Below are 18,599 nucleotides of genomic sequence, written 5' to 3'. Positions count from 1 at the left end.
CAACTTTCTGAGGGATGGGTTGTGGTTATTACCTTAACTCTGTTTTTTAAAGCCTACCCATTCCGTCCAGACGAAGTCAGCAGAGTGACGAAGCTGATTTTGTCATATTGAGTGTGTACTCAAAGTTCCGTCTGTCTGAACATTCCAGATAGATAAAAAGTGATGAATATTCAAGGCAAGGTCCAATACCGGTCTGCGGGAAGAGAAAGTGATGTTCTCATTCTGAGATGCCTCACAGAGACTATAGACTGTAGCTTAAAGGGCCAGGCTCATTCAGAAAGACTTTAATATTCTCCCAACATCTCTTCCCTTTCTCACAGAGGCCTCGCTGCAGTGCAATGTAAAAGGGATCAGATAAGATGGATTTCTCAGTGTCATTTCGGTTTTCTAAAGAGCCTTTCTAAGGGATGGAGTTCTCCAAATGACAATGGGCTGAGATTGCATCATGCTGCAGCCACCCCACTTATCGCAAATTGCAAAGCCTAGTGTGCATTATTGCATGGCTATCTGTTCTTCCCCATAGAAGTCTATAGGATGCAGGTGACTTTGCTTGGGACTGCGGAGTAGTAGTTGAAAGTATCACGTTGATCTCCTGGTGGCCCCGCAATCCCTTCTAAAACCATTTGCCCAATTGCATTTGAGCCACAGGGGGGATATTTGACGTGAACGGACTCAGTCCATATATATTTCGGATCCTGTCCTCGGTTCAAGTCCTCAACTGAGCAGACATATGTCGAGAAACCTTGTGACAAGATATAGCACCACATTTTTTATGTTCTCAGAGAACATTGGAGAGATAAACCCATAGGGATAGTGTAAAGGGTTGACACAGTTTAACTGAAGAGGGTATAACTGACACATCCATAGGCCAGAGATTGCCACAGCCATCACATGCAAAGAAACTCAAGAAATATATAGAATTTGATTGTTCTGTGAAGAGAGTTGGTAAAGGTTCCATGCATTTTTTTTATCCCTACCCAAATCAAATCAGAACTGCCTTTTTATCTCACAGTCGTTTATTTCCAGGCACAATTAATAGCTTTCAGGTTATTCAGTGTAGAAGAGAGAGTAGAGTGCATCTCAATTGCACCCACAGATAGTGGTTCTGATTTATTGACAATGAACGTTTTGGCCACACAGATATGAGACAGATAGTAACACATTTTTCTCCCTCTCCTAAATATGCCTTTTTTTCTGTCAAGATCATTTACTATCAGCATCTCTTGCTGAAGACCCTGGCCGTGACCCCACTCCACTATACTGTATAATACCATGCTGCTGAAGACCGTATCTGTGACCCCACTCTACTATACTGTATAATACCATGCTGCTGAAGACCGTATCTGTGACCCCACTCTACTATACTGTATAATACCATGCTGCTGAAGACCGTATCTGTGACCCCACTCTACTATACTGTATAATACCATGCTGCTGAAGACCGTATCTGTGACCCCACTCTACTATACTGTATAATACCATGCTGCTGAAGACCGTATCTGTGACCCCACTCTACTATACTGTATAATACTATGCTGCTGAAGACCGTATCTGTGACCCCACTCTACTATACTGTATAATACCATGCTGCTGAAGACCGTATCTGTGACCCCACTCTACTATACTGTATAATACCATGCTGCTGAAGACCGTATCTGTGACCCCACTCTACTATACTGTATAATACCATGCTGCTGACGACCGTATCTGTGACCCCACTCTACTATACTGTATAATACCATGCTGCTGAAGACCGTATCTGTGACCCCACTCTACTATACTGTATAATACTATGCTGCTGAAGACCGTATCTGTGACCCCACTCTACTATACTGTATAATACCATGCTGCTGAAGACCGTATCTGTGACCCCACTCTACTATACTGTATAATACCATGCTGCTGAAGACCGTATCTGTGACCCCACTCTACTATACTGTATAATACCATGCTGCTGAAGACCGTATCTGTGACCCCACTCTACTATACTGTATAATACCATGCTGCTGAAGACCGTATCTGTGACCCCACTCTACTATACTGTATAATACCATGCTGCTGAAGACCGTATCTGTGACCCCACTCTACTATACTGTATAATACCATGCTGCTGAAGACCGTATCTGTGACCCCACTCTACTATACTGTATAATACCATGCTGCTGAAGACCGTATCTGTGACCCCACTCTACTATACTGTATAATACTATGCTGCTGAAGACCGTATCTGTGACCCCACTCTACTATACTGTATAATACCATGCTGCTGAAGACCGTATCTGTGACCCCACTCTACTATACTGTATAATACCATGCTGCTGAAGACCGTATCTGTGACCCCACTCTACTATACTGTATAATACCATGCTGCTGACGACCGTATCTGTGACCCCACTCTACTATACTGTATAATACCATGCTGCTGAAGACCGTATCTGTGACCCCACTCTACTATACTGTATAATACTATGCTGCTGAAGACCGTATCTGTGACCCCACTCTACTATACTGTATAATACCATGCTGCTGAAGACCGTATCTGTGACCCCACTCTACTATACTGTATAATACCATGCTGCTGAAGACCGTATCTGTGACCCCACTCTACTATACTGTATAATACCATGCTGCTGAAGACCGTATCTGTGACCCCACTCTACTATACTGTATAATACCATGCTGCTGAAGACCGTATCTGTGACCCCACTCTACTATACTGTATAATACCATGCTGCTGAAGACCGTATCTGTGACCCCACTCTACTATACTGTATAATACCATGCTGCTGAAGACCGTATCTGTGACCCCACTCTACTATACTGTATAATATCATGCTGCTGAAGACCGTATCTGTGACCCCACTCTACTATACTGTATAATACCATGCTGCTGAAGACCGTATCTGTGACCCCACTCTACTATACTGTATAATACCATGCTGCTGAAGACCGTATCTGTGACCCCACTCTACTATACTGTATAATACCATGCTGCTGAAGACCGTATCTGTGACCCCACTCTACTATACTGTATAATACCATGCTGCTGAAGACCGTATCTGTGACCCCACTCTACTATACTGTATAATACCATGCTGCTGAAGACCGTATCTGTGACCCCACTCTACTATACTGTATAATACCATGCTGCTGAAGACCGTATCTGTGACCCCCCTCTCCGAGGCTATTTCAGGGGGAATTGCGACAGCAAAAAATATATTTCCAATTCACATGTGTGTAATACACACTTGTACCTGTGACATAGGACAAATACAAGCACCCACTAATATTATAATATTACAGTGCCTTGCAAAAGTATTCACCCTCCTTGGCGTTTTTCCTATTTTGTTGTATTACAACCTGTAATTTAAATTTATTTTTATTTGGATTTCATGTGATGACGTACACAAAATAGTCCAAATTGGTGAAGTGAAATGAAGAAAATTACTTGTTTCAAAAAATTCAAAAAAATTCAAAAACGAAAAGTGGTGCATGCATTCACCCCCTTTGCTATGAAGCCCCTAAATAATATCTGGCGCAATCAATTACCTTCAGAAGTCACATGATTAGTTAAATAAAGTCCACCTGTGTGCAATCTAAGTGTCACATGATCTGTCACATGATCACAGTATATATACACCTGTTCTGAAGGCCCCAGAGTCTGCAACACCACTAAGCAAGGGGCACCACCATGCAAGTGGCACTATGAAGACCAAGGAGCTCTCCAATCAGGTCAGGGACAAAGTTGTGGAGAAGTACAGATCAGGGTTGGGTTATAAAAAAATATCAGAAACTTTGAACATCCCACAGAGCACCATTAAATCCATTGTAAAAAAAAAATGGGAAGAATATGGAACCACAACAAACCTGTCAAGAGAGGGCCGCCCACCAAAACTCACGGACCAGGCAAGGAGGGCATTAGTCAGAGAGGCAACAAAGAGACCAAAGATAAACCTGAAGGAGCTGCAAAGCACTACAGCGGAGATTGGAGTATCTGTCCATAGGACCACTTTAAGCCGTACACTCCACAGAGCTGGGCTTTACGGAAGAGTGTCCAGAAAAAAATAAGCAAACATGTTTGGTGTTTGCCAAAAGGCATGTGGGAGACTCCACAAACATATGAAAGAAGTTACTCTGGTCAGATGAGACTAAAATGGAGCTTTTTGGCCATCAAGGAAAACTCTACGTCTGGAGCAAACACAACACCATTCATTACCCAGAGAACACCATCCCCACAGTGAAGCGTGGTGGTGGCAGCATCATGCTGTGAGGATGTTTTTCATTGGCAGGGACTGGGAAACTCGTCAGAATTGAAGGAATGATAAGGGGCGCTAATTACAGGGAAATTATAGAATAGTTATGCACGTTCAAGTTTTCAATTTTTGTTGTCTTATTTCTTGTTCGTTTCACAATAAAAATATTTTGAATCTTCAAAGTGGTAGGGCAGCCTCTCTCTCCGTGCTGATTGATCCCGCTGTACACCAAAAGGATTATGGGTCTCGTAGGTGCTACATTTGCGGCGTCTTGTCACCCACCATTACTTTTCTTTGCTCTGAGTAAATGTTCAGGTGTCCAATATTTTTCCTTTCTACTGACCATTTTTTTGTGTTGAGGGAGTGTTAAATTGTCCGTCCCATTTTTGTGACCTTAACGTTTACATGTTCAGGTTCATGTCCATTTGCATTAGATCCTATCAATGTCATTGTGTTTCAAAGGTCGTCATGGTCACCTCTTGTCATTTGGAGTAACTGCAGCCTTATTTGATTGGAAAGTATCACATTCATTGTATTTTTGCCAATTTAAAGAAGAGGTATTCAGGGCATGTCTTTGTAAATGTGGATGCTGGTGTGTAGAGACGGCATCTTGTTCATCTTGAGGGAGAACCAAGTGCTAAGTGGTATTATGTCCTTTGTATTTGTGTTGTCTTCCTGCTTTTATCTCCAACTCCTCTGCCTACAGGCAAATCTCCTCTTCATGTCATAGAATGTTTTGTTACCCAACTGCCTTGTACTGTCAACAGCTGCATGTAGCGTTCAAATATCCAAGCAGCTCAGTTTCACTCATACCTCTCCTGTCTCCCTCTCCTCCTTGTTTTCCAGATCGAAATGTTAGAGCACAAATACGGCGGCCACCTCATCTCCCGCCGCGCTGCCACCAAGATCCAGACCGCCTTCCGCCAGTACCAGCTCAGCAAGAACTTTGAGAAGATCCGCAACTCCCTGCTGGAGAGTCGCCTGCCGCGGCGCATCTCCATGCGCAAGGTGCGCGTGCAGAACGCTGAGGGCTTCTCCGCCGAGCGGGCGCTGGCCGAAGGCTGCAGCCTGGCGGGTATCCCCCTAGTGCGCTCGCCATCACTGCCCGCCACAGTGGGCGGCACCCTGACCGACTTGGAGGACTCATTCACAGAGCAGGTGCAGTCGTTGGCAAAGTCCATTGACGACGCACTCAGCAACTGGAGCCTGAAGACCATGTGCTCCCTCCAGGAAGGAGGGGCCTACCAGTTCAGTGCAGAGTCCTTCAGTGCGGCCGGAGGGGAAGTGGGAGGAGGAGGGTTGGACCAGGCTTTTCTCCAGAGCATGTCAGGTGGGGAGAATACAGGCGACCTGCCCCGCAGCGCCAGCAAGCTGCTGATGGCCTTCCGCGACGTGACCGTTCAGATTGACAATCAGAACTTCCGCATGTCCTCCTCCGTCATGGAGTCATCGGCCTCTGTCTCCATGGGCAACTGCATCCAGCAGCAGCAGGGGGGTGCAGCCACCACCCCCACCATGCCCACCGCTCCCCCGCCCTCACCCCCTAAAAAACACTCCCCTCCTCCCCCTGAAGAGGTCCCCGCCGAACCCACAGACCCTCCTGTCCCTCCCCACGAGCCCCCTCCGCCCCCGGAACCAGTGGTAGAAGGAGAGGGGCAGGACGCCGACTTCCCTGCGCCCCCGCCCAGTGAAGAGGAGCTAGAGGAGGAGGAGGGCCAGCAACCCCCCTTGACCCCCCTGGACAAACTAGCCAACCCACAGACCCCGGAGGTGGTCATCCAGCCCGTCCAGCCACCTCAACCCCAGGATGGTGCACCCTCAGTGGCAACCCCATCCACCGAGGCCCTGGAGGCCAAGCGGAGCGGCTCGGAAACGGCTGAAACCAGTTCCGAGCAGATAAGCTGCAGCAACAGCACTTCCACGGAGGCACGCTCGGCATCGGAGGCCTCATCCAAGGAGGCCCTGCAGGCCATGATCCTCAGCCTGCCGCGCTACCACTGCGAGAACCCGGCCAGCTGCAAGTCGCCCACACTCTCCACCGACGTCATGCGCAAGCGCCTCTACCGCATCGGCCTCAACCTTTTCAATGTGTGAGTACCCAACCATTCCCTCCTCACCCAGACTGGGTTAGTGAAAGAAATATTGTGGACTTTAGGTGATGATGCTATTGCTAACATCTAGCCAGTGATCGGCGAATGGGAGTGAACTGACAAAAATTAATCCATGGACAAACAATGCTCTTACATGACACACACACACACACACAGGTGGGGGTTTACAATCATGGATCTCACCATGAGACAGCACTTTATTACAAGGAGGCTTAAAAATATATGAGAAAAGAAAGTCCTCTTCAGTTCTCCCAATTTAAAAAAGGGAAGCATCTTCTGTAAGTTTCTCCATGATTTTCACTGCTCTCATCTTGCATCTCTCTCTTTCTCCCTGCCTCTCTCTCTTTCTCCCTGCCTCTCTCTTTCTCTCTGCCTCTCTCTCTTTCTCCCTGCATCTCTCTCTCTTTCTCCCTGCATCTCTCTCTCTTTCTCCCTGCATCTCTCTCTTTCTCTCTGCCTCTCTCTCTTTCTCCCTGCATCTCTCTCTTTCTCCCTGCCTCTCTCTCTTTCTCCCTGCATCTCTCTCTTTCTCCCTGCCTCTCTCTCTTTCTCTCTGCCTCTCTCTCTTTCTCTCTGCCTCTCTCTCTTTCTCCCTGCATCTCTCTCTCTTTCTCCCTGCATCTCTCTCTTTCTCCCTGCATCTCTCTCTCTTTCTCCCTGCATCTCTCTCTTTCTCTCTGCCTCTCTCTCTTTCTCCCTGCATCTCTCTCTTTCTCCCTGCCTCTCTCTCTTTCTCCCTGCATCTCTCTCTTTCTCTCTGCCTCTCTCTCTTTCTGACTATACATATCATTCTCTATTTACATCTCTCACACCAAACATATCTTTCTCTATTTACACCATCTCTCTCTCTCCGCCCTTTTCCTCCCCCTCTCTCTCCCTCCCTGCAGCTGTGGTTAACCGCCTCTGTTCTGCAGAGTGCCTGTCACCTTCTGTTTGTCTTTGCGCCCAGAAATATCTTCTCTCTTTTATCTGCGGCTGTCTCCTCTCCCCTTATATGGTCCATATCCACATAAGCCGAGATCAGCCTGGAGAGGGAGAAACTGTATGCCATGATCCCCAGATTAGAATACCACAGATGGAGTCATTAAGGGACGTCTCTATATTGTCCTCTAATAGTTCCTCCCAGAACGAGAGGGCGAGAGAGTGTGAGGGAGAAGGTGGTACGGGAGGGGGATAAGGAGATTGGGAGAGAGCTGCAGAAACGGCCTCCATGTAAAAGCTCCCATGCTGCAGACACACACACACACAAATATAAACACACACACACACACACACACACACACAATTATATATACACACACACACACACACACACACACACAAATATAAACACACACACACACAAATATATACACACACACACACACACACACACACACACACACTTACACAATTATATACACACACACACACAAATATAAACACACACACAAATATAAACACACACACACACACACACACACACACTTATATATACACACACACACACACACACAAATATAAACACACACACACACAAATATATACACACACACACACACAAATACACTGCATTCGGAAAGTATTCAGACCCCTTTTTTCCCCCACATTTTGTTATTTTACAACCTTATTCAAAAAATGTATTTAATTAATTTTTGTTCCTCATCAATATACACACAATACCCCATAATGACAAAGCAAAAATAGTGTTTTTGACATTCAGACCCTTTGCTATGAGACTCGAAATTGAGCTCAGTTGCATCCTGTTTCCATAGATCATCCTTGAGATGTTTCTACAACTTGATTGGAGTCTGCTGTAAATTCTATTGATTGGACATGATTTGGAAAGGCACACACCTGTCTATATAAGGTCCCACAGTTGACAGTGCATGTCAAAGCAAAAACCAAGCCATGTCGAAGGAATTGTCTGTAGAAGGGTACCAAAACTTTTCTGCAGCCTTGAAGGTCCCCAAGAACATTTAAGAATAATTTAAGAATCATTCTTAAATGGAAGAAGTGTGGAACCACCTGACTGTCCAAACTGAGAAATTGGGAGAGAAGGGCCTTGGTCAGGGAGGTGGCCAAGAACCCGGTGGTCCTCTGCGGAGATGGGAGAACCTTCCAGAAGGACAACCATCTTTGCAGCACTCCACCAATCAGGCCTTCCTGGCTAAATTCCCAATCTGGCCCTCAAACCATCACGGTCACCTAATAATCCCCAGTTTACAATTGGCTCATTCATCCCCCCTCCTCTCCCCTGTAACTATTTCCCAGATCGTTGCTGCAAATGAGAACGTGTTCTCAGTCAACTTCCCTGGTAAAATAACGGATAAATAAATAAATAAATTAAATGGTAGAGTGGCCAGACAGAAACCACTCCTCAGTAAAAGGCACATGACAGCCCACTTGGAGTTTGCCAAAAGGCATCTAAAGGACTCTCAGACCGTGAGAAACAATATTTTCTGGTCTGATGAAACTAATGTCTGACGTGGAATTTGGCCTGAATTCCAAGCGCCACGTCTGGAGGAAACCTGGCACGGAGGAAACCTGGCACCATCCCTACGGTGAAGCATAGTGGTGGCAGCATCATGCTGTGGGGATGTTTTTCAGCGGCAGGGACTGGGAGACTAGTCAGGATTGAAGCGAAGATGAAATGAGCAAAGTACAGAGAGATCCTTGATGAAAACCTGCTCCTGACTGCTCAGGACCTCAGACTGGGGCGAAGGTTCAACTTTCAACAGGACAACAACCCTAAGCACACAGCCAAGACAATGCAGGAGTGGCTTTGGGACAATGAATGTCCTTGGGTGACCCAGCCAGATCCTGGACTTGAACCTCTCCGGAGATACCTGAAAATAGCTCTGCAGCGACGCTCCCCATCCAACCTGACAGAGCTTGAGAAGATCTGCAGAGAGGAATGGGAGAAACTCCCCAAATACAGGTGTCAAATCAAATCAAATGTTATTAGTCACATGCGCCGACTACAACAGCTGTAGACCTTTCAGTGAAATGCTGACTTACGAGCCCCTAACCAACAATGCCGTTTAAAAACGTATGGATAAGAATAAGAAATACAAGTAACAAGTAATTAAAGAGCAGCAGTGAAATAACAATAGCGAGACTATATACAGGGGGGTACCGGTACAGAGTCAATGTGCGGGGGCACCGGTTAGATGAGGTAATATGTTTATGTAGGTAGAGTTATTAAGTGAATATGCGTAGATGATAACAACAGAGAATAGCAGCGGTGTAAAAGGGGGGGGGGGGGGGGGGGGGGGGGGGCAGGGAAAGAAGCTGTTTAGAAGCATGCCAAGCTTGTAGCGTCATAACCAAGAAGACGCAAGGCTGTAATCGCTACCAAAGGTGCTTCAACAAAGTACTGAGTAAAGGGTCTAAATACATATGTAAATGTGATATTTAAAAATATATATATCTTAGCAGAATTACTAAAAAAAGACTGTTTTCGCTTTGTCATTATGTGGTATTGTGTGTAGATTGATGAGGGAAAAAACAATGTAATCCATTTTAGAATAAGGTAACGTAACAAAATGTGGAATAAGTCAAGGGGTCTGAATACTTCCCAAATGCACTGTACCCACACACACACACACCCACACAAATACACACACACACACACACAAATACACACACCCACACACACACAATTACACACACAAATACACACACATGCAAATATACATACACACACACACTAAGTGCTGGTGTCTTTGTAAAAAACCCACGTGAGATCAGAAGGCTTTAATGGGGCTCTCCAGACAGACTAAAAGAGCTGGACCAGCACTTTCTCTGCTGTTTGAGGAGGAGGGAACAGGATGAAGAGGTGTCTAGGGCTCCTCTCATTTACACTGTATCTCCCAGAGAGAGGGACAAAGAACGAGAGAGTGAATGAGAGAGGGAGAAAGAACGAGAGAGAGAATGAGAAGGGGAGAAAGAACGGGAGAGAGAATGAGAGAAGGAGAAAGTACGAGAGAGAGAATGAGAGGGGGAGAAAGAACGAGAGAGAGAATGAGAGAAGGAGAATGTACGAGAGAGAGAATGAGAGACTACAGAATGTGGGATAGAATGAAAAGAGTGAAATTAACATGTGAACAAATGATAGAATGAGAATGACAGAGGGAAGAATGAAACAACTTGCATGGAAGGAGTGGGATAAAAAGAGAGGGGGAGAGAAAGAGGCACATTTTCAAATCATCTTTCGTAGACTCACATCCTCTCGCCTCTCCTCCTCCTCAAAATGCATAGGAAAGACTAAATGAGATAAATCCAGAGAGAGAGAGAGCAAGAGAGATAGAGAGATAGAGAGATAGAGAGAGAACAGTATTTGTAAGGTTGTTCTGAGTTTACTCATCTGAAACTATTCCCAGCACCTTGTTAATTATTCATGTTATTTATATGAACATTCTGATGGATGTTTAAAGCGATTTCAGCTCCATAGATCGTATGAAAATCCTATATTCCCCCAACTGATGTCTTTTGAAAGTATACGGATGAAACAAAGATTATCCTAGGCATACCTTTAAAGCACATTAATTCATGAGATACATGCACACACCCAATTATGCTAATCTGACATCCATTTTGTGATTACTCATAAAATAGCTTCTTCTGTGTTTTGCACCTCCTAGTGTTATTATGTCATACTGAATACACATAGATTACAGATGATAAGGATGCTTGGCAACTGTGACCAAACATCTCCCTTTTGAATCAGTGTTCAAATCCTCCTTCAAGAATACTTCAGTCATATGCTGACGAGATCTCCGGTATCAAAGCTGTCTCAACACAAATCGAGTGTGAATGATCATGCATTTAATATATGGTAATGTTGAAGTTCTTGCAGGATATTTCCATATAACACCATCTCTGCGTTGCCCATCTACATGAGACTCAAGTCATTAGCAAGTTTGAGATTCCCAGTTACTACTGGTGTTATAGGGTAGTGTGCAGAAGAATTCAGGATCTGTGGCAGAGTAAAAGGAGCCCCTTCTGTTATATGCTTTTAATTCAGCAGCACTGAACACTTCCCTCTGCATTCAACTCAGCCACCATGCCCACTCCTCAGCTCAGCCTCCATGCCCACTCCTCAGCTCAGCCACCATGCCCACTCCTCAGCTCAGCCTCCATGCCCACTCCTCAGCTCAGCCACCATGCCCACTCCTCAGCTCATCCTCCATGCCCACTCCTCAGCTCAGCCTCCATGCCCACTCCTCAGCTCAGCCTCCATGCCCACTCCTCAGCTCAGCCACCATGCCCACTCCTCAGCTCAGCCTCCATGCCCACTCCTCAGCTCAGCCTCCATGCCCACTCCTCAGCTCAGCCTCCATGCCCACTCCTCAGCTCAGCCTCCATGCCCACTCCTCAGCTCAGCCACCATGCCCACTCCTCAGCTCAGCCACCATGCCCACTCCTCAGCTCAGCCACCATGCCCACTCCTCAGCTCAGCCACCATGCCCACTCCTCAGCTCAGCCACCATGCCCACTCCTCAGCTCAGCCACCATGCCCACTCCTCAGCTCAGCCTCCATGCCCACTCCTCAGCTCAGCCACCATGCCCACTCCTCAGCTCAGCCACCATGCCCACTCCTCAGCTCAGCCACCATGCCCACTCCTCAGCTCAGCCACCATGCCCACTCCTCAGCTCAGCCACCATGCCCACTCCTCAGCTCAGCCACCATGCCCACTCCTCAGCTCAGCCACCATGCCCACTCCTCAGCTCAGCCTCCATGCCCACTCCTCAGCTCAGCCTCCATGCCCACTCCTCAGCTCAGGCCTCCATGCCCACTCCTCAGCTCAGCCACCATGCCCACTCCTCAGCTCAGCCACCATGCCCACTCCTCAGCTCAGCCACCATGCCCACTCCTCAGCTCAGCCACCATGCCCACTCCTCAGCTCAGCCACCATGCCCACTCCTCAGCTCAGCCACCATGCCCACTCCTCAGCTCAGCCTCCATGCCCACTCCTCAGCTCAGCCACCATGCCCACTCCTCAGCTCAGCCACCATGCCCACTCCTCAGCTCAGCCACCATGCCCACTCCTCAGCTCAGCTTCCATGCCCACTCCTCAGCTCAGCCACCATGCCCACTCCTCAGCTCAGCCTCCATGCCCACTCCTCAGCTCAGCCACCATGCCCACTCCTCAGCTCAGCCACCATGCCCACTCCTCAGCTCAGCCTCCATGCCCACTCCTCAGCTCAGCCACCATGCCCATTCCTCAGCTCAGCCACCATGCCCACTCCTCAGCTCAGCCACCATGCCCACTCCTCAGCTCAGCCACCATGCCCACTCCTCAGCTCAGCCACCATGCCCACTCCTCAGCTCAGCCACCATGCCCACTCCTCAGCTCAGCCACCACTCCTCAGCTCCGCCACCATGCCCAATCCTCAGCTCAGCCTCTCCTCCCATGCAGCATAAGAGACATTTTCCATTTCAATTCTGCTGCTTTTTCCTTTTGACTGCTCAGTCCGTTTTAGAATTCAATTGCCGTTCTGCCATTCACTCTGCCTAGTGAAAAGTGACTAAGTCAAGCCCAGATAAGGACTCCCAAGACAAGTGTCAGACAGATGCATGATGGGTACACGGCAGGGGGCGGCTGTAAGGGGGGAGCAGTGGGGGGGAGTAAACAGCACACCTGGAAATATCTCTGAAAGGAGAAGACTTGACACGAAATTAACCTCCTACCATGGGAGTATCCTCAAGGGCCCGGGCTACCCCTCTTTGAAGATAATGGTTCGGGCTATTCTCCATCTGTAGATATTAAGAGTGAAAAAGGCCATTGACTGCCTAGATGGAACCAATCAGTCAGAGTACAAAAGGGGTGGATCCTAAGAATAATGGCAACCGTCCAAGGCCAGAATTCCTCATTAGCAATTCCGTTGCAAGTGGAGGATGTAATTAAAAGTTCCAGGCCACTGAGGGAATTCGGGCCATGGGAAATGTCCTGAAAAGTTTTGAGAACATTGGGTTGAAGCAGCATATTTTCCCCCTCCCTCCCTCGCTAGTGCGATTCTTTCCCACATCCAAAATATCAGAAGTATTCAACATACTGGATGTTCCTAACTCCTAACTCGTAATGAATGTTCGTTGGGATGGAAGTAATGGTGCAGTGTGGTGGAATGAGTGGCAGACGAGGGGTCCTCGGAGCTGAGTGCTGAGTCACGGGAGACTCCAGGTGCATATGCCTGCTCAAAAATGCCCTATCATCACAGTGTCTGACAGGGCTCAGCTAACACTCATTCTCCAAAAAGTATTTCTCAAAATTTCAGGAACTTTCAATAAACTCCCTAGTTTTTCCGAAAGCATGGTTGGAGGATCCCGGAATCAGGAAGGAATAAGCAGGAAATTAGGAATCCTCCAACCAGTATTTCTGGAAAACCAGGGAATTTAACCTTAGTTATCAAATCAAGTGAAATCAAGTGAAACTAATTGTATGAGTCACATGCGCCGAATACAACTTACTTACAGTGAAATACTTACTTACGAGCCCCTAACCAACCGTGCAGTTTCTAAAAAATACGGATAAGTTATGTCATTGACAGAAGGCGCATCCATTTTTATTTTGTCCTTATCTCACTCTCCCCTCAAATGCAGAGGTATGGTTTGTTGAGCTAATTCAGCTAACCTGGCTAGTAGTATCTCGTGTATTATGCTAAGGAAAGCTAATTTGGCTAACCTGGCTAATATCCTGTCTGTATAGACTATGGTAGGAAGAGCTAATATGCTTAATATCCTGTTTATGTATACCCGATGGTAGGAAGAGCTAATATGCTTAATATCCTGTTTATGTATACCCGATGGTAGGAAGAGCTAATATGTTAATATCCTGTTTATGTATACCCTATGGTAGGAAGAGCTAACCTGGCTAATATCCTTGTCACGCCCTGACCATAGAGAGCTTTTATTCTCTATGTTGGTTAGGTCGGTGTGTGATTTAAGGGTGGGTTATTTGGTGAATTATATTTCTATGTTGGCCTAGGATGGTTCCCAATCAGAGGCAGCTGTTTATCGTTGTTATTTAGGTAGCCATTTTCCCATTGTGCTTTGTGGGATCTTGTCTATGTATAGTTGCATGTGAGCATTATATTAGCTTCACATTTCATTTATTCTTTAAAGTTTTATATTCCAAAATAAAGGATGGAAACATACCACGCTGCATCTTGGTCCACTCCTTATAACGATTGTGACAATCCTGCTCATATACACTATGGTAGGAAGAGCTAATATGCTTAATATCCTATTTATATATACACTATGGTAGGAAGAGCTAATATGCTTAATATCCTATTTATATATACACTATGGTAGGAAGAGCTAATATGCTTAATATCCTGCTCATATACACTATGGTAGGAAGAGCTAATATGCTTAATATCCTATTTATATATACACTATGGTAGGAAGAGCTAATATGCTTAATATCCTGCTCATATACACTATGGTAGGAAGAGCTAATATGCTTAATATCCTGCTCATATACACTATGGTAGGAAGAGCTAATATGCTTAATATCCTGCTTATATACACTATGGTAGGAAGAGCTAATATGCTTAATATCCTGCTCATATACACTATGGTAGGAAGAGCTAATATGCTTAATATCCTGCTTATATACACTATGGTAGGAAGAGCTAATATGCTTAATATCCTGCTCATATACACTATGGTAGGAAGAGCTAATATGCTTAATATCCTGCTCATATACACTATGGTAGGAAGAGCTAATATGCTTAATATCCTGCTCATATACACTATGGTAGGAAGAGCTAATATGCTTAATATCCTGCTCATATACACTATGGTAGGAAGAGCTAATATGCTTAATATCCTGCTCATATACACTATGGTAGGAAGAGCTAATATGCTTAATATCCTGCTCATATACACTATGGTAGGAAGAGCTAATATGCTTAATATCCTGCTCATATACACTATGGTAGGAAGAGCTAATATGCTTAATATCCTGCTCATATACACGATGGTAGGAAGAGCTAATATGCTTAATATCCTGTTCATATACACTATGGTAGGAAGAGCTAATATGCTTAATATCCTGTTCATATACACTATGGTAGGAAGAGCTAATATGCTTAATATCCTGCTCATATACACTATGGTAGGAAGAGCTAATATGCTTAATATCCTGCTCATATACACTATGGTAGGAAGAGCTAATATGCTTAATATCCTGTTCATATACACTATGGTAGGAAGAGCTAAAATGCTTAATATTCTGTTTATATATACACTATGGTAGGAATAGCTAATATGCTTAATATCCTGTTCATATACACACTATGGTAGGAAGAGCTAACCTGGCTAATATCCTGTTCATATATACACTATGGTAGGAAGAGCTAATATGCTTAATATCCTATTTATATATACACTATGGTAGGAAGAGCTAACCTGGCTAATATCCTGTTCATATATACACTATGGTAGGAAGAGCTACCCTGGCTAATATCCTGTTCATATATACACTATGGTAGGAAGAGCTAACCTGGCTAATATCCTGTTCATATATACACTATGGTAGGAAGAGCTACCCTGGCTAATATCCTGTTCATATATACACTATGGTAGGAAGAGCTAACCTGGCTAATATCCTGTTCATATACACTAGTGAGCTGTGAATAGAAAGCAGTGGTCTCAGGAATAGATTTGGATTTCAGCGATTTCGTAACCTTTTCATTGTGCGATTGCCAAGTGGCATTGGTAACAGAGCAGGTATGGGTTTACGTGTCTACATCTGCCAGCCTCCTACTTCATTTGTCATGGGTTTGTCATGAAAGGCAGCGAATAATCCACACATATGGTAAATAGCTCAAAAAAAGGGCTCTTTTATGCCGATTGTGTTTTTGAAAAGCAACCATTGTGGCACTTCAAGATTTTTCTCTTTGACTTTGAGGAAAGTTTTCTGGCAGTGACAAATCCAAACCTCATAATATCCCCGCTCCTCCACCCCCCAACCCTTTCCACTGATGATCACTCAACTTGAAAAATTAAAACCGGATGGCTTGCTGACAGGGAGAGAGAGAGAGAGAGAGAGAGAGGGAAGGCAAGAGTAGAAAAAAAGAGAGAAAATCAGGTTTATTAGTTCCAGCAGTTTCATATCCTCCCTCTAATTCCTGAGCTGTGCACCTCTTGCATCCTAAGCAGGCCTTGGTGTGCTCTGGGCTAAGACAGCCTCCCCCTGCTCTCTGCACCCCTCCCTCTCCCGCCTCTTTCTGCCTCCCCCATCTAAAAGGGGCGACATTTCAACATTTGGCGTAGTGAGCAGTTTATGGGTGAGGAAGGAGGAGTGGATAGGAGAGTTTAAAGGGGAGTTGGGGTGGGTGAGTTGAGTTCCATAACAGATCATTAAGAGAGATGGTGAAGGGAGCCTGTCTCCTGTTATCCTCTTAATGCAGCACAGTGGCTCAGGCCAGGTGGAATGAGAGGGCTGTGTCCGTGTGTCACAGCAGGTGGTCTGCACTACCCTGCACAGAGAACTAAAGAGAGAGTGGAGAGAGGCAGGTGAGGTAATAAGTGGTGTGTGTGTGTGTGTGTGTGTGTGTGTGTGTGCGCGCGCTTGTCTCTCAGCACATGGTATGCACTACTAGCCATAAAAGGAGGTAGGGTTGGAGAGAGTGGGTAGGGATTTGAGGTGGAGAGGGACTGATAGAGTTTTCACCTGAAGTGAGGATAGAATATGATAGCTGACCTGTTGATAAGTACAGAAGGACAATAGCATGACAAACAGATATAAACAGAGAGAGAGAGAGAGAGAGAGAGAGAGGGAGAGAGAAAGAGAGGCGGAGAGAGGGAAATTGAGAGAGCGAGAGAGGCGGAGAGAGAGAGAGAAAGAGAATGAGAGAGAGAGAGAGGGAGGCGGAGAGAGAGAGAAAGGACACATCAAGGACATTGCTACTACTGGGGCACTGTGTTACATCATCATATAGGTTAACTATAGGTCCTGCTGAGAGAAAGCAGATTTCTCTAAGGAACCACTCTAAGATTATCTCTGTCATATGTCCATAATGTTGTCTCTGTTGTCCTAATGAATTCTCTCTGTCATATGTCCATAATGTGGTGGGGCTGTCCGCATGGGTAGACTCTTCTCTCTCACGCTCGGAAATTGACATGCCTCAGTGGCTAATGAATAAAAGATGCGAGAAAAGTTGTGTGTGTGTGTGTGAGGAGCTACAGCTGTTGGCTGCTATGTCAGGACTAATTGACACAGTAGATCAGAACCTGTCCAACTCACAAGAGGGGCAACCTGGGGCCGGGAACACAGGGAGCGCTCCAATAACTTACCCTATACCTGTGTGTGTGTGTGTGTGTGTGTGTGTGTGTGTGTGTGTGTGTGTGTGTGTGTGTGTTTGGTGGTGGTGTATTAGTGTCTGCCCGGAACGAATGGAAGGACATCTCAGGTCAGAAACCAGCTAACACTGCACAAACAATTCAACGTTTCCCTCTCCAACTTATGTTGTGGTAAAGTGTCAACCAACCGTAAGCAACAAGAGCTCTCTAGCTAGCTGATAATGCTGTGGATGCAGAGTAGTCCCATGTCAGTAGTGAGAAGCTTTTGTCAGTGACAGTATAAATGAAGGTGGATGAAGTTTTCCTCAGCAAAATGAGGGCACAATGGCTACTGGTGGGCAGAAGCTTTCACTACACCGTCTATGCATCAGGGCAATGACTAGGTGTGGAGATCTATTCGGTGTGCCCCACAGATGAGTGTCGGGGCCGTTCACCTGACCAGCGCTATCCGACCATCGACCATAGAGAGAGCTGACCGTTAAACTGTGTTAGGACCATAAACCTCAATTCACTTTTACAGAGAGGGGAACGAGAGAGGAAGGATGGAGGGTGGGGAATGATATTGACGTGGTTGAATATCGATGCTAACCAGGGTTTTGATGCAGAAAGTGTGAATATTTTTATGTAAAATCATATCTGTCTGTCTGTGTCTGTCAGTGTATGAAAAAGGCACCATTTGGTTAAGCTGAGACTAGTCGTCCCAGTAGAGTGCTTTTCTCCCTCTCCCTTCTGTCCTCATGCAGAGCCTCTCTGTTAGACTGCAGGGAGCTGTCCTTTCAGCACCACAGCTGGGACCTGTCTGGGCAGTGGTGCTGAAAGGACAGCTCCTTCTCTCTCTCTCTCTCTCTCTCTCTCTCTCTCTCTCTCTCTCTCTCTCTCTCTCTCTCTCTCTCTCTCTCTCTCTGACTCTCTCTCTCTCGCTTTCTCTCTCTCTCTCTC

The 18,599-nt window shown here is 45.8% G+C and overlaps 1 protein-coding gene across 1 annotated transcript in view; it reads left to right on the top strand.

The window, feature by feature from the left end:
• Positions 1–18,599, top strand: part of LOC110501001 (IQ motif and SEC7 domain-containing protein 3) — a 195,664-nt gene that overhangs the window by 96,041 nt on the left and 81,024 nt on the right. The window contains exon 4 of the mRNA XM_090200920.1: positions 5,100–6,343. Within this exon, the coding sequence (XP_090057046.1) occupies positions 5,100–6,343 (1,244 nt within the window). The remainder of the gene's footprint in view (positions 1–5,099; positions 6,344–18,599) is intronic.

Source organism: Oncorhynchus mykiss, chromosome 15 (genome assembly GCF_057628025.1).
Source record: "Oncorhynchus mykiss isolate SJ-2025 chromosome 15, ASM5762802v1, whole genome shotgun sequence".
NCBI lineage: Eukaryota > Metazoa > Chordata > Actinopteri > Salmoniformes > Salmonidae > Oncorhynchus > Oncorhynchus mykiss.
Note: the sequence above shows the minus strand (reverse complement) of the source record. Positions and strands in the feature narration are given on the sequence as shown.